Source organism: Anabas testudineus, chromosome 6 (assembly GCF_900324465.2).
Source record: "Anabas testudineus chromosome 6, fAnaTes1.2, whole genome shotgun sequence".
Taxonomy (NCBI): Eukaryota; Metazoa; Chordata; class Actinopteri; order Anabantiformes; family Anabantidae; genus Anabas; species Anabas testudineus.
The window spans coordinates 19,814,416-19,829,838 of record NC_046615.1 but is presented as its reverse complement, the minus strand read 5'-3'; the positions used below and the strand labels follow the sequence as shown (position 1 = coordinate 19,829,838).

The following is a 15,423-nucleotide window of genomic DNA, read 5'->3' as shown; positions in this document are numbered from 1 at the left end:
GACTACAAACCTTTATTGCATATTTATTAACATTCATACCTTTCATTTACATTTGTTCATCTGTTGTTTTGTTGATAAAGATTTACAAACACTGCACAGCAAACGGAATAAAAATAAGTAATAACAAAAAACATAAAACAGGCTGTTGTAGATATTTACATCTCCCAAAAATATAAACAATTGACACTTAACACACCAGACATTTAACTATGATAACACAAAAGTGTCTCTAGCAAAAGTCAGTCTTTGAAGTATTACAAAGCAAATGTTTTTCTGCAGGTTTTTAACTCTAAATCTACCTGGAAACTGCAGCGCGAATGATGTCTTCCAAATATTCCACCTAAAAAATAACCAGGAGACAGTTTTCCTGCATTATTTATTTATTTATTATCTTGAATCTTATATTTGCTTCTCTAGAACCCTGCATTTATAAATACTTAATTTAACTTACCCTATCTGAATTATAAATTAAATAAAATAACAAGTAATACATACTCACTACAGTTTTACCTGCTTGCCTGCTTTCACTTTTAGGTTCTTGAGCTTGTAGACAGTCACTTTTCCCTCACTGTCTCCTACCAAGACACAGTCTGTCTTTGTGGCAAACAGCAGAGCTGTCATCTTTACTCCAGGTGTAGAATAGTGCACAGTGGTTGGGGACAAGCTAGAAGAAGTTGGGATGTAATGTTTAGTTGATATGTGGTTACTTGTGGACCATGTTTAAAATAAGATAAGAAAAAATCCTATATGACATTAGGAGAGAGAATTGCTCTTTATCAGTCTAACTCACATGTTTGAATTCAAGTCCCAGATCTCTAACTGTTGTCCATTTATGGCTGCGAACACCGTGGGCCAGTTTGGGGACCACTTAGCAGTGTACACGGCTCTCTGGATAGATGTGAAGCTCAGCACAGGAGTAAAGTGACTCTGCTTCCACAGTTGAATGGTCCAGTCAGACGAGCAGCTCAAAAACACATCAGGGCTGAATGGAGACCATTCAACATGGTTCACAGGTGACTGAGGGCAAAAACAAAACACAACTGAAACTATAAAGTATTAACAATGTCATTGAACACAGTAGCTCAGGGGATAGAGCAGTTGCCTACGAACCCCAGGGTGAGTGGTTTGATTCCCAATTCCTCCTGGCTACTTGCTGAGGTGTCCTTGGACAAGACACCGAAACCCCGTAGTGTAGCGCTGACATACCGTCTAGCAGCTGTCCACCCACAATTTCCCCAAGGAGATCAACCATTTAACATGTGTATAACATTTTATCCAGAAGGACTTACAAAGTGTTTCTCGTAAGTGTCCAGAAAATGCTGACTGTTAGAGTAGGAGCACTTATGGATGAGGCCATCCCATGTGCCAACCAGGTAGATACCGTAATTCTGCAGGGTAAGACATATGTTATTTATTTTGATGTAATTATAATGTCAGAGCAAAAAGAAAAGAAACAGACAACTTGAAAAAAAATTACCTCAGCTTATCCACTATGAATATTAACTGCCTGGATAAAGGCAAGGCTTCAGAGCTGTGAACTTTGTTTACCCACAAAAATAAAATGCCTAGGCTGTAGCCTGGGGTCTATTGAGACCACCCTATTTATTGTGTTTATTTGGACGACTTACTATTGGATGAAAGTCAATGCAAAGACCAGGAGTCATTGGTGACAACACGCTCTTTATCTTCTTCTCTTTTACTGAATCCTGCTCCGTAGGAAGCTGCAGCCTCCTTAACTTCATCAGGTCTAAGCACACATTCATTTTAGAAAAGATACAGATATGATTATTATAATAATGTTAAGGAACTGACATCAAAAGGTTAAATAAAGATGGCATAAATCATTGAGATTAAGCTTTGCTGTTTTCCTTCCTTTAAAATCATCTAAGTGTGTTTTTCTCATAAATCATCTAAAAGTAAACGTATGCATGAAACTTTAATTACCACAATCTGTTCTAAACTACAGTACCTATGCTGTCAAGAGAATTGGCGGAAATGAGCCACTTAGTAATCCTGCCATCTGCTGACACAGAGACAAGGACTTCTGCCCTCTCCTCCCCTGCTAATCTCATCTCTTGTTTTGTCCAGATGACCTGCCATACTGGATGTAGATGCTTTTTGAAATACTTGCTGGAAAGAAATATATTAGTAAAGCTAACAGACCAGGGGTTTGGCAACTCTTCCTTTTAATATGTGATGTTAGAGTCTATTTCCATGCACCATCCACATACAGTCCTCACCTGCTGTTGGCTATACATGCTTTGTTGTCTTGGCACTGGACATTGTAGATGGCTACAGTGCCATCAAACATCCCTACAGCCAGGTGACTGGGGTTGCTGGCTGAGAAATCCAGGCATGTTACACAATTATGACAGTGGAGGATGCGCTCTGGCCACTGGACAGGAAGCACAGTTATAACCATTTTAACTCCCAAAACAACTAATCTGTATTAGTATTGTATTTATATACATGGATATTCATGTAGCATGGAAATATAGTATTAGGGAGCTGAGGTAAGCGATGAAGTAATGTAGCTGAAGGGAAATAAAGGGTAGAAATGCATAAATGTACCGTAGGATTTTTGAGGGACCAGCAGCAGATGAAACCTAGTTTGTTGTTCCTGCAGTCAAGGTCACCATAGCCCACTGCCAGGAAATCCTTACAGAGTGCAGAGCACAAACATAGGTTTAAATGACCTCTATAACACACATCGATTCATGTTTTAATAGTAGAGCTATAAAAAGTAAATGTTTGCCCACTGTAACTCCAAACTGTACTCAGGACAACACCTGCAGTTCTGCTGTTTTGGTAATCATTAATTTGCCTTTGTCTGTTATGTGCAAATCTTATCATCAAATGTTTCCCAAAGTGCAGGTGCAATTGTTTGGGTATTGTTATTATTCAAATGTCTATGACACATTGCTTATGAAGGAGGTGGTTGAATAGAAATCTAATTTTAGCAACATGCAACATAATGACGACAAGGTGCTCTTAAACAACAGCAGTGGGTGGCGCTGTTTTAGACTTTGTGGCGTTTTACCGGGTTCTTCTTGCTCCAGGCCATGCAGGTAATGTTGCGTCCTTTGGTGATCTCACACCTAAAAGCCCAGAGATGTTCCAGCGTCAGAGATAAAGAGGTCTCCTCATCCTCCTTGCTCAGTTCTTGCGTTGCAGGCTTCACCATGCTGTCAGGGTCTTACATCATCAACATTATTACATGCAATACATTATTTATTCAAACACACTTACAGTACACTACTGTACATTTTATAACCAGCCAAATGTGTAGTTTTAGGAGAGGCCTGGCATTTAAATCTATGGGCTGGTGTAACTTCAGCAATAAAGTGAAGGTTATTATTAGCATGTTTACCTTCCAGTATGGGCAGCTGTCTATATGCAGCCAACTTGGGTTGAAAGATGTTTGCCACAATGTTCCGCTCCATTATTAATAAGCTGTATTGAAATGATTCTGACAGCAGGATCTGCTGTGGGTCTGGCTCATTATTGGTATTATTCCCCAAAATGTCAGTTTCTAACACAGAGCTAACGATGCTGCCTGAGGAAGTTATACATGAGAAAGTTAGGAATGACTTGAAAACGGACTCTTGTTTGTTAAGCTCATTTTTTCCTCCGGTACTGTTACCATTGCTGATGGAGCTGCCATAGCTGCTGCTCTTTTCTCCTCTCTTCTCTTGACCTTTGCTGATGGTCACAGTAGTGGATTGTGGATAGTTACCATTCACACTTGCTGGCTTCTCACATAGGTTACAGAAAGAATCATAGATATCCCAGACAGTAGCAGATGTTCCTGTGGACATAACAGAGTTTTAACTGAACAGTGATAACTAACAGTAAAGCACAGAATCTATCTAGATACCATACCATACTGTAGCAAAACTGTGATGCTCTTTTTTTAGAAGCAGGTAATTTCATCTAATAATGAACCTGAGAGAGTCTGCTACTGCTAAAAACAGTACACAAATAAGGTCTAACCTTCTTCCACCGTGACAATGTGGTCACACTGGATCTGTTTGTCTTTATGAGCTCCACTAAATGTCTGCATTGCTCGCTCTACATACTTGTCATTGCCCGGTCGGTTCTTGCATAGCTCAGCATAGCGAATGTTTGCCATTCTGTACGGACAAGGTGAAAATGTCAACAGAAAAATACAAACAAAAAACATTACTACATGTTACTGGCAAGTCTGTTTGTACAGAACATAAACTGGTATGCAGCTTCGCACATACTGTACAGTACATGATAAGCGGTTCCCAAGCATTATGCACCTCAGATGTTGTCTGATATTTAAGAAAACCTGTCAGCTGTGCAATTTACTCACTTTATTGCCTCTGCGTCATCAGCATCTTCTGACACTAAGGTGCTGGGAATGTCCATCAGTGAAATGGTATCGGTCTCAGTGAGGCAGATGTCTACTACCTCATCCAGCTCCTCTTCAGTCACACCTTGTTTCACAGTTTCTATTTGTCTTGGCACCACTGGCGGAGATCAAAAGGTAACAATAATAAAATACAATGAAAGACTATTTGGGTAGGGTTGGATTCTGCACTCTCACCACTAGATGGCGATAAATCTTCCACATTGTGCACATTGTACCTTTAACTGCCTTCTACAGCATGTGGAAATATTTTGTTTCACATGAAAACAAAAAAATAATATTACCCTATATAATTGAAGAATAAAAGATGATAGTATATTGACAATAATATTGATAATATAAAATGTAATTATGTATAAATATTTACAAAATATATAAGTTACCACATGGAACTGGGATTTGTATTGGTATTGGAATATCCTCTATCCCTGAAGACAGTGATGGTTTGAAACACAGGCTTGATAGTCGGCTGCCACTCATAAATGAGCTGCAAAACAATGTTACTACTGAGTCACAGCATATCTAACAAGCTACACAGAAACCTACCGTAACACACAGTCGTCATATATAGTAATGTACTTTAATAACTGTATTCATAATCTTATGGTCATCACTATTTACTTTATCATTGAATCAGTACACAATAGTACCAAGTGATGAGGTTGTTCATATATATATATATATATATATATTGTGTAATAAGCCTAAATGTTCGCAACTAATGGACATCACAGCTTTCACTCATCCATCTTCAAATTACCTGTATGACATTGAAATCAGCTGCATAACAATGACACCCCGGTACCTGGAAGTGCGTATGGAGCTGCTTGAAGTGGATAACGAGTGGTCTGATCCAGATCTGGTGAAGACTTCACCCAGAAACAATGTGCCTGCTTTAGACTGCACATCTTCTGGCTCTGCGTGGAGCGGCAGAGGAGTGACATCATTGCCAGCATTGTCCAACACCTGCAAAGAGGCATCAACAGCAAGAATCTGTTAAGCTTACATGTACATACATATGTTAGCTTTTCAGAGGATAGCCTCACGGTGCATTACCCGAACTTCTCTCCTGAGAGGTTTTTCGCTTCTATCACTTCTATCCAGACTGAAAAGTTTGCTGCGGCTGCTACCGCCGAAGGTGATGGAGCTTTTTCGGACCTGAGAACCTCTGTAGCTCCATGTGTGTCTTGAACTTCGGCTGACTTGATTCATTCCAGATCCTGAGCTATGCATCACTGGAGAGGGTCTAGGAGAAAGCAAAATTACATTTAGGCTAGCATAGCTAACAGAACGTTAAGTTAGCTAGTTAACGTTAGTTAGCTAGCTAAAACTAACGGTAATAAACTCCTGGACTTACGAGTTAGCCACCAAACTAGTTTTGTTCCCTTTTTTCGTATGGCTATACATGTTGTGTTATGTATGTCTCCTGATAATAATAATAATAATAATAATAATAATAATGTTTCTTTGTTTAGCTAACACCGAATATGTCGTTAACACTTTTTAAGCTAGCTGCGCTCACAGTATCCATGACGACCCCTGTGACGTCAGTTAGAAGACTGTCCGAGGATGTTGAAGTTGGCTTCTTATAGGTTGATTTTCTTTTACACGTAAACATCTGTTATTATTGGAAGATCAATTTCTTCCAATCTGAAACTGACTTCAGTATTAAATACTAATACACAGTGGTGGTAAATACTACAAGTACATTAATTGAAGTACTTTTTACTTTCTGACTGACTGTCATGTCTTAATGCTGAAAATAAAGTTAAATAACAACTCAGACTACGATATTAAACCTGCCTGATGCTGCTGAAATGCAGTTTATAAAGATGAATAATGAAACTCATTTAACCACTACATTAAAATATTGATATTATGTAAAGCTGCTGTAAACAGCAGGTGAGCACACAGTGCATCACATCTTCCTGCTTATGGATTACATGGACTCCCGTCCACCACAATATTAAAACTACAAGATGCAAGTGATGTAATGTTATTGCTGAAAATCTCCTTTTGGCATAAACTGCAAAAAGTAAGATTGAAATTACTCTTGCAACCCATTTATTTGCTGTAGTGGTCCAACATACTCATTAACACAAGGTGAATGGTGAAGGAGCTGCAGCTGATCAACTATTTACAGATGTGGAAAAAGTACACAAAATCAATACTCAAGTAAAGTGTAGATACTTTTTTTCCCACGTGCATTATAAAGTACAAAGGGCTGATTTTACGTAATACATAAAAGAATATAAGCATTTACTAGTTGATAGGCAGCATTTCCAGGTGTCAATAATAGAGTCTTTAGAGACTTTAATATTTTTATAGACCACTTCAACACTACTACATTGTTTTCTTATTCCTACATATGTCACACAAAGTAATCATCATAAATAACTTTGTGTATGTTTGGAAATCAGTCCAACACTTCCGGCTTTAGACATCATGTGACCTGCCCCTCACCCCCCCACCGTCCACCGAGCATCCCGGAGACAGAGGCTGTGTCTGTGCGCCTTTAAGAGCCGATCATCCCGCTGCCTCCTGCACTAAATCTCCATCGCTGCTCTGTGAGGACGAGAACGCAAATAAATAAATAAATAAATAAATAAAAACGGAAAAGCCACGGCAATGTCCGCCAGCTCCTTCAACGACGAGAAAGGAGGCTCGTCCAGTGTCGGGGAGCCGGAATATGGTCACGACCCGGCGAGCGGGGGGATTTTCTCCTCCGACTACAAAAGGTACGGAGCCACCTGCCTCGGTGCTGCTGTTTGTGTGGCAGATTGTGGTGGTGGGGTTCGGCTGTGGTGCAGTTTCCTGCGTGTTAAAATGCACAGAAAGTGATTTTAAAGTCAGTGCATTTGCAGTTTGTGCAACAATAATAAAAACATTATAGTGCACTTTGTTTATGCGAAGGCCCGGGATGGAAAGCGGCGTCTGCCGGTCGCGCCGTGATTTGAGCTCGTAGCGTCAAACGAAGGCCCGGTGCCGGTGTGCACTTGTCATCTATGCACATTCGCTAGTTTGTGTTTAGACTAGGAGAGGCTCGGGTGTGTGTGTCGCCAGTATTGACTCCGTATTCGTGAGCCGAGTGGTGAACGGCTCGGTTACACGGGATGCGAGGCCTCGGCAGCGGCAGCTTTTCAGCACCACCCCTGCTGGACAGCGCGCAGAGCGGCAGCAGCTCCATGTGCATCATCCAGCACAGTCAGACTGAAAACACACTCCGAACCAAAACACAGTCTACTTTATATCAGTGGCATGCAATACAAGTGATAATAGGATTAATGTTGTGTCCATTGATAAACCAACTAATAATTAAAATAATAATGATGATCAAAGGTGAGCATACACACAACTGTATGTGACTCACTAAACTTTTTGAGGACATAACTGCAACTTACACTTTGATTTTGGTTTTTAAAGCAGCACAACACAGCTACATAACAGCCTCTGTACGTTTTATGCAGCACTTGCCTTATTGATTTGTTAGTACCCTTACATAAAGTAACTTTAAAGTAGGCAGCAGGCTACAGAGACGTGTTGTGGAAAAAGTTTTAAATTGAGCTTATTCATTCATGATATTTGTATGGAACTTAAAATAATAATCAAAAAAATTCAAACCCCATTAAAAAAAACTTGAGATTTTCCTAAAACGATATAAAAACAAAAATCTGTGATTTGCTAATTCACCTGAACTTTTATTAATCTGACAGAAATGCAAAGAAAATATTTCAGTTTTTTCACAAACCAACTTAAATTTTGTAAGTAACAGAAGTAAGTGTCAGAGAGTCATTTTGTTTTGATATCCATGATTACATCCTGTTAGTAAACTAGCAGGTATGTCTGCACACAGAGCAGACAGCTACAGAGAGGTGTAGCTTTTCAGCTCATCTTTGCATCACCATTTTATCACTATCACATGTGTCTCTTCAGCTGTCCAATGCCAAAATGCTTTCTGTGAAAAAGAGAAAATGTGTTTGGTCCAACAGACACAGAGAAAGGAACATGAGGTTCTGTATACGGCTTTGAAAACATACTATTTGGAAATTGCTAATGTATTAATGTAGGAATGTACAGTTTGTCATGAACCTTATTTGTTGACCTGTAAGAGCCTTTGAATCATCAAAATATGTGACAGGACCTGCACACAAGGTGTTTTAATTTACTCCAGGTTGATGTGGACTTAGCTAAGGTTGAAAGTTAATGATAATATCAAATAATAACAGGTGCGTCAAGTGGCCTCGTGGAGTAATGGGCATCCCCACATCTTCCTCTCTAAACCTCCCATAAGACCTCATACAAAACTCAGTCCCACACCACCAGATAATATAATAAAAAAAAAAAAAACAGAATTTCCCCTATGATAAAAAGTAAATTAGTTCAGATTAAACATAAGATCCAACCTTTTAAATCTTGTTGTATATGTAATAACACAAGTATTCGTTGGATGCAGCCTTACAATAAAATCAGTCTCTTTAGATAATGTCTGCATTGCTTCATATCCAGAGCTTTAAGTTTAAGTCAAGTATCAGTATCACCAGCTGTTAACAGGACTCATTTATTCCCACAACCCACCAGCAGATGGAGCTCATTGTTCATATATGATAGAATCTGTTGCTGTGAACTGTGACCTTTGGATCAGGAGAAGGAGGTTTTGCCTTGACACTTGTCTGCTGAACATTACTCATTCATTTTAAGCATGTTGGTTAAATTCAGCCTCTGCTAAGTGTTTCGAGTGCAGGCTGTCTGCTGTGTAGGTCTGTGTTTGATCGATTTGAGCGCGCAGTGGAGGTAGCTTAACCAGTTTGTCCGTAAACATGACAGTAAAAGCAGTAACTCGACCTTGTTGTCTCCTTGGAAACAACACAGATGTGAAATGTTGCTTGAGTCGTTAAACCATGCCAATGTGCCTGAGTTCAGCTCCTCTTTTAAAAGGTGTTTACACGTCCTACAACATGAAATGACATGAAATGTTGGTTAATAAGGTGTCGACTGGTGACAGGGACTGTGTTTAGCCAGGCACTGAGGTTTCACAAATGCTAAATCTTGATTAGTAGTTTTTACTCAAATGTCAAAGCGACATACCTCCCCCTCTCTGTGTGTGTTTTTGTTGGATTTATGGGATTAAAATCAATCCCCTATCCTTTTTAAGAGTCACAGTGGGGCTGATTCCAAATGGCTAGTCTGACTTAGTTGTAATTCATTTTAGCATGTGCTGATTCATGGGCTGATCAGATGCAGTTGGCAGATAATTGGGTGCTGGATGTAGCCTATTATTATAGCAGTGAGGCACGAGTTGCTAAGCCTTATTTTACCAGGACATTTCGTTCATTAAGATTTGTACAAATTAAGAACACAGCAATAGCATAGTTGATTTAACCAAACAACATTCAATTTCACAAACTGCAACGTAAATTAAAACAAGTATTATTAATAAAATGAGCTGTTGAAGAATGGGTGCAGCTAAAACTGTGTTGATTACAATACTTAGTTCACAGTTAAGGTGAGAAATTTTTAGAGCGAGTGAGAGCAATATCCGTCTTCATTTCAGTACTTGGCAAGAATTTCAAACTGTTTATCTGAAAAGTGCACGTCTCTGTGCTGGTCATGGATAACTAAAAGTCTTATTTCCATTATGGTCCCAGTAGGAGGTGAATATGAATTATCCATCTTCAGGACACACCAGTTTATTAATTCATGACAGCCTTCATATATTCCTTTTGAGATGCCCTGTTACTTTAAGCTGGAGAATTCGATACCACTGCACTGCACCCAAAATCAGACGCAAAACTTTTGGCACGAAAAGAAGAAATGTTAAAAAACCAAAGCAAAGCTGGAGGCTTTTCTAGTCAGAATGATAAAAGATTCACAGTCGTTTGACGTTTTAAATAATTACTGAGAACTGTTTTTTCCTTTTTTGGGAAGAAAGAGTCTAAATAATCTACTTTGTTATTCAATCGAATATACAGGAAGTAGATCCAGCATAGCTTTTACAGTGTTATAAAAGAATAAATCAGGATGGACGGGCTCAGTGTGACATCATGGGTTAAAAATCTTATTAGTCTTTAGTAAATGTCAACAAATCCTGACTGAGCTGTTACAGATCATAGGAAGAGCGTATGTGAATTGTGCAGCAAGGCAGTTATTTTGGTTCGAGCCAGAAAGAAATGAGTGGGAGAGAAAGAGAGAGAGAGATGCCCTCATCACGACGCTGCCAAGAAAGCTGAGTCATGGAAGGCAGGAAAAAAAGGCAGCACACTGAATATTAAAAATGAATAAGCCAGGACAAATTTTAAACATAATGAGCAAGAGGAGTGAGGAATATTTAAAAGCGTCTGTTGGGTATCAGCAAAGATTTGTTGGCAGTGACACGAGCAGATAAAGGAAGCTGTGACAGAGTGAGAGCTAGCGTGAATGAAGGAAGCCTGTTATTGATGACAGAGATGGTAACGAGGGAGTGATAACGTGGCACAAGATGGGAGAGGCTGTGTCATTGTTAGAGCGCTCGGATACGTGTATGTGGATATACTGTGTACACACAGAGAGGCTGGTGCGCCAACAGGAGCCACATGAGCTGCAGGAGGAGTCGCGAGAGGAGGATTCACGGTGAATAAAACTCCACGCCCCTCTCTGCCGAGCATCCATTTAGAGAGCAGCTGGTGGCTGCTGCTTCACTGGATGCGTAAAGACTCAGCAGTAACAGGAGAGAAAAACCTACAGGGCTCCAGAGCTCCAGTGTGTATGAACGACTGCACTCAGGCAGCAAAGCGACAACCTTGGAGTAGCCGCACTGGAGCATTTCTGAAGAGGATTGTTGCATCATTTTTGAAAGAAAAATCCACATTGGATATACCTAACCTCAGAGGGAAGGAGTATTTATAGCACAGTCTACATGAAGCTGCTGTTTGCCCTGTGAAAGGAGGATTTGGAGAATTTTATTTCATTACTGATCCTTACTAAAACCAAGGAGTTGCCCGAGAGAACTGCACTCCTTCAACTTTATCTGCCCAGGATCCTACAGGTTGCTTTTGTTAGCCAGCTCCAAACATGACCACGATGCAAAAGCTGCTGCAGCTGCCGGTGAACGCGGTGAACATTGTGAAGACGGTGCAGAGTCAGGTGCAGGGCCAGGAGGAGGTCAAGAGCCCAGTGCTGACCCCAGACAGCGGGCAGCATGCCTGGTACAGTGCCCTGCAGCCCGATGAGCTGCGCCACCTGCGATCTGGAGGTACAGGTGAAGGAGGTGGAGGAGGAGGTGGCGGTGGAGACCAGGAGGAACGAGGACCGCTGGAGGAAGGTGGTGGAGGTGGTGGTGGTGGTTTCCCAAGTCAGCCTTTGCGGTAGGAGAATCCAGAGCTGTTCAACCCTCTCGTGCTAAACATATAGTAAAGTAGTAAAAAGTCCTGTCTGCCATAAGACAAATAACAAGACGGTTTGGTAAAGTGGAATATTATATTATTCTGTGTCTTCTGTGTGTTTCTAAAAGTATTAAAATAGTTGTTAGGAAGAACTGTCCTATTTTTTAAATTACTTGATTAGTTCAATCAGCAGTTCCAAACTCAGTGAGAGAATAACACTCATCATACACATATACACTCAAAGAATAACAACTAAAAGGCTTACGTAAACTGAATTTTATAAACCTACTGTAATAGGTTAAAGTAAAGTTTTCAGATGAACTAGATGTCGCTCGTTACGTGTCATCTTTCATTTAGATTCAGGCTTCCTTTTTTTTGAGTGTAGAGCTTGTGAAGGTCGACATAACTAGAAGGAAGTCCAGTTGCCATGACTCAACTTCCACCTGGATGACTGAGAATCTCCACCGACAGCTTGTGAAATGGGCTCTAGAGTAGGCATCAGAAGCTTCACTTTTAAGGTTCACAAACCCTGAAGGAGCCATAGGAAGAAAAAAGTGACTACAAACTTCAATAAGAAATACAGGTTAACTGTAACTTGACCTTTTCGTACAGACACTGTAGATACACCTTTATTATGATCTACAGAATCCGTAGATCCTTTTCATTGTTGCTGTTACAATAAGACATGTATTGGCATATTGTAGGAATCTCACCTACATTATGTTTCCATGCTAAAGCAATAGGAGCTTCTGTCCTCTTAGTACTATATTAGACTGTCAACCTTTAAAATGAGAGCTTGAGGCTGTAGTGAAGTGTTTTTTAGAGTCCTATTTTAAATCTGCCAGAAGAAAAACAAGAAACTTTTAAAGTCTTTGCTGAAAGAATTATGTGAAACAGCCTCACCAGCTACTTATACATGCAAGCTGCAACTCTTCAATCTTTCACTCCTCTCTAATTCATGCAAATACATTTTCATAGCTACTCCTATCATGTTTTTGTAGTCGCGCAGCGTTTTAGGAACAAACTGACATTGCATATGACGTTTTGTCATTGAACACTGGCCTCCTTCCACAGATACTTTCCAGCTTTGAGAATCCCGCTGATCTCTTGGCTTTGGTGCTCGGTAACCTGACCACCGGTGTACTCTGTTGTACCACAGTGGATTAAATAATTCAGAGCTGTTTGTAAATTCAGCTGTTGTTCAGCAGGACAGGACAAAATCCTGAGAAATGAGAGACAGAGTGTCGGTGTAGGATTACTGTTGGTCCTTTGGGCACGAGCAGAGGAGTATAGACCCGGTCTCTCAGTGATAGGATCAGTTTTCTTGTACTTTAGTTGCTCAAGATGAGACTTGTTGCAGCAATTTCCATCCAAAATGTTTTACACAGCATTCAAACTGTAAATCTTGGCAGTATTGTCACACTTTATTTATGCTAAAGCATGACAAACCTACCAGTATGTGTCTTTTACTGCACAGGTAAGTACATTTTGTCTTCACATTGGAGCCACTTTCTTGTCTCCCTGTTCCTGGCACCTAGAGGAGCACTTCTTCCTAAATGCAAAGTGCCCTGCGACTGTTTCAATTCTCTGCCGTTTTCAACCTTTGTTCACATATTCTGCCTATGTAGTCGGCACTAGCAGCACTTTTTATCTGGCATTTTGTGCTTTTCCATTCACAGCGAGAGGTGCACATTATTATGTTTGACTAAGCAACATCGTCGTACCATTGAACATCAGTACTTTTCCACAGGAAACACCAGGCGTATTACACTGATAGAGCGAAGAGCAACAAAAGCATATGGTGAGGTCCTTATTTCCTCTATGAGTCTGCAGGTGGAGACTATTCCTCATCTTCATCAGTGTCGCTTTCCACTTTCTTGTCTTTGTCCTTCATCTGAAGAAGAGAGTATCAGAGGTGAAAGTGGCTATAAAACATCTCAACACAGCAACACATCAAGTTAGGGAGCAACATAGTAGGACAAGTGCTGTTATTACAGACGTCAACATACTGTAAATGGACTCCACACTCCAAAGACAGTCCTGAATTGGGAGAAGGGTCCCATGCATCCAGAGCATGCTCAGAGTTCATGCATCATGTAGATTATGGATGTAAGGTTAGTGTTACAGCAAGGAATATAAGTGCTGCCAAACATGTGACACACCCCTCTGTCCTTGATAATTCATTAAGAGATATTTGCAGTTTGCAAAAATAAAACATAAAGGTTGAGCACACAGGCCGTGAAGTACCTGAGGGTGTAGCATTTTTAGCTGCAACTGCATTTGAATATTTTGTCGCCTGGTCCATTCATAACTACTGGATCCAAACTCATTTTCATTCCTTGAAGCTGTCATTTATATCCCCTGACAGATAAAATACTGCAAGCCAGATGGCTTGTTTTTTTTTTATTTACAGCAGGTTCTTATCCTGTATGATTTCTAAACATGACTCAGAATGTGATGCCTGCTGATGATTATTATGAGGAGTCATTCAGATTTTCTCAATGATGATGCCTGGAAATTAAAAAGGTGACTTTAAATTGCCTGGAAGTGTGATTGTTTGTTGGTTTCACCATTTGGCCAGTGACAGCTGGGATCAGCTCCAACAGGATAAGCGGTTTAGGATGTTTGCATGTGGCTAAACATCAGCATGGTAGCATTGCAGTTGTGAGCATATTAGCATACAGATGTTAGCAGTTCAGCTCAAAGCAGTTTGTCAGAGCAGTGAGCGTGGCTATTATTTATAATTATCTTATATTATCGCCATTTGTCCATTATACGCAGGAGGAAGGGAGTATACACAGATAATATACAACAAAACAACAAATACTGCAATAGCTATCTGTAGAACTGTCATTCAAATTGAAATAGAAAAGATGTTTCACTGGTTTCTGCTTTTCAGTCAGACCTGCATTTTAATATTTCTGTTTTTTAAGTTTTGCAGAAATGGAATGAAATAACAATTCAGGTTTCCGAGCTGACATCAAACAGAGGAGCTTTCGGGCTCTAATAAAGAGACTCGTTTATGGAAATTTCTGGAGTCGTGGCCGGAGGCTGCGACCCATCATCACGATTTCACAGGAAGAAATGAACTAGTGGGACCATCATTTTCTGCTCAGAATCAGCATTAGTGTTACTCATCCTGAAGTCGGACTTTTCAAAGCTTTGGGCAGCTTCTCTTTGCATTTTTTTATTTTTGAGTTTCTTTTGGGACACACGAGGAAACCAGCGTCACTTCACTGCTCCAGTCCAAAAATAATCCCTCACAAACAGCGTTTTGTAGAAACCGTCAGGTCCAATTTGACACTCTTTGATGAATTTATTTATGGTTTTGAAATGCGTGACTGAGTGAACTATGTTATTCAACCACAGCAATTAATAACACGTAGATGCTTGAGACGAAAGCAGAAATCTCTCCAAGCACACACTAACAAACACTCACACACACACAGGTTACACTTCATGCAGAGACGTGATAATTCAAGTGTGCTCTGCAGCAGTCACCTCCTCGCCTCACCTCATGTCCTCCATTTGCTGCTGTCACACAACCCAGTAGATAAAATACTGTTCATTGTATAGTGCTACTGCCTCCCACTCATACAGAGGAGGTATGTACAGTAAATCTTCCAATCACATTTAAGTTTATTAGTTTGGAAAGTTTTTTGGAGTGTT

The 15,423-nt window shown here is 40.1% G+C and overlaps 2 protein-coding genes across 3 annotated transcripts in view; one reads left to right on the top strand and one right to left on the bottom strand.

Annotated features, from left to right (window-relative positions):
- LOC113165387 (WD repeat-containing protein 78-like) lies at positions 1 to 5,922 on the bottom strand. 2 transcript variants are annotated; one of them, XM_026364815.1, is made up of 17 exons: positions 5,754 to 5,922; positions 5,453 to 5,642; positions 5,157 to 5,362; positions 4,780 to 4,883; positions 4,340 to 4,496; positions 3,994 to 4,133; positions 3,644 to 3,808; positions 3,371 to 3,556; positions 3,041 to 3,195; positions 2,572 to 2,658; positions 2,241 to 2,395; positions 1,970 to 2,130; positions 1,629 to 1,747; positions 1,290 to 1,388; positions 791 to 1,017; positions 511 to 664; positions 1 to 340 (listed from the first exon to the last, which is right to left on the bottom strand). In XM_026364815.1, the coding sequence occupies exons 1-17, from the start codon at positions 5,801 to 5,803 to the stop codon at positions 296 to 298; spliced, it is 2,400 nt and encodes a 799-aa protein (XP_026220600.1). In that variant the 5' UTR covers positions 5,804 to 5,922; the 3' UTR covers positions 1 to 295. The 2 variants fall into 2 exon arrangements, with proteins under 2 accessions (XP_026220600.1, XP_026220601.1); XM_026364816.1 differs by having other exon boundaries at positions 5,202 to 5,362.
- Positions 5,923 to 11,443: 5,521 nt separating this feature from the next.
- LOC113165717 (AP-3 complex subunit beta-2) overlaps positions 11,444 to 15,423 on the top strand; it is a 28,830-nt gene continuing 24,850 nt past the window's right edge. Inside the window, exon 1 of the mRNA XM_026365412.1 lies at positions 11,444 to 11,736. Within this exon, the coding sequence (XP_026221197.1) occupies positions 11,444 to 11,736 (293 nt within the window). The remainder of the gene's footprint in view (positions 11,737 to 15,423) is intronic.

Bases quoted from the DNA above. Each gene is read 5' to 3' on its own strand.
- LOC113165387 (XM_026364815.1), bottom strand. From the start codon at position 5,803: ATGTATAGCCATACGAAAAAAGGGAACAAAACTAGTTTGGTGGCTAAC. The intron at 5,363-5,452 runs GTAATGCACCGT...GCCTCTTTGCAG, and splicing joins CTCTCAGGAGAGAAGTTCGG to GTGTTGGACAATGCTGGCAA. The intron at 1,748-1,969 runs GTACTGTAGTTT...ATGTGTGCTTAG, and splicing joins CAATTCTCTTGACAGCATAG to ACCTGATGAAGTTAAGGAGG.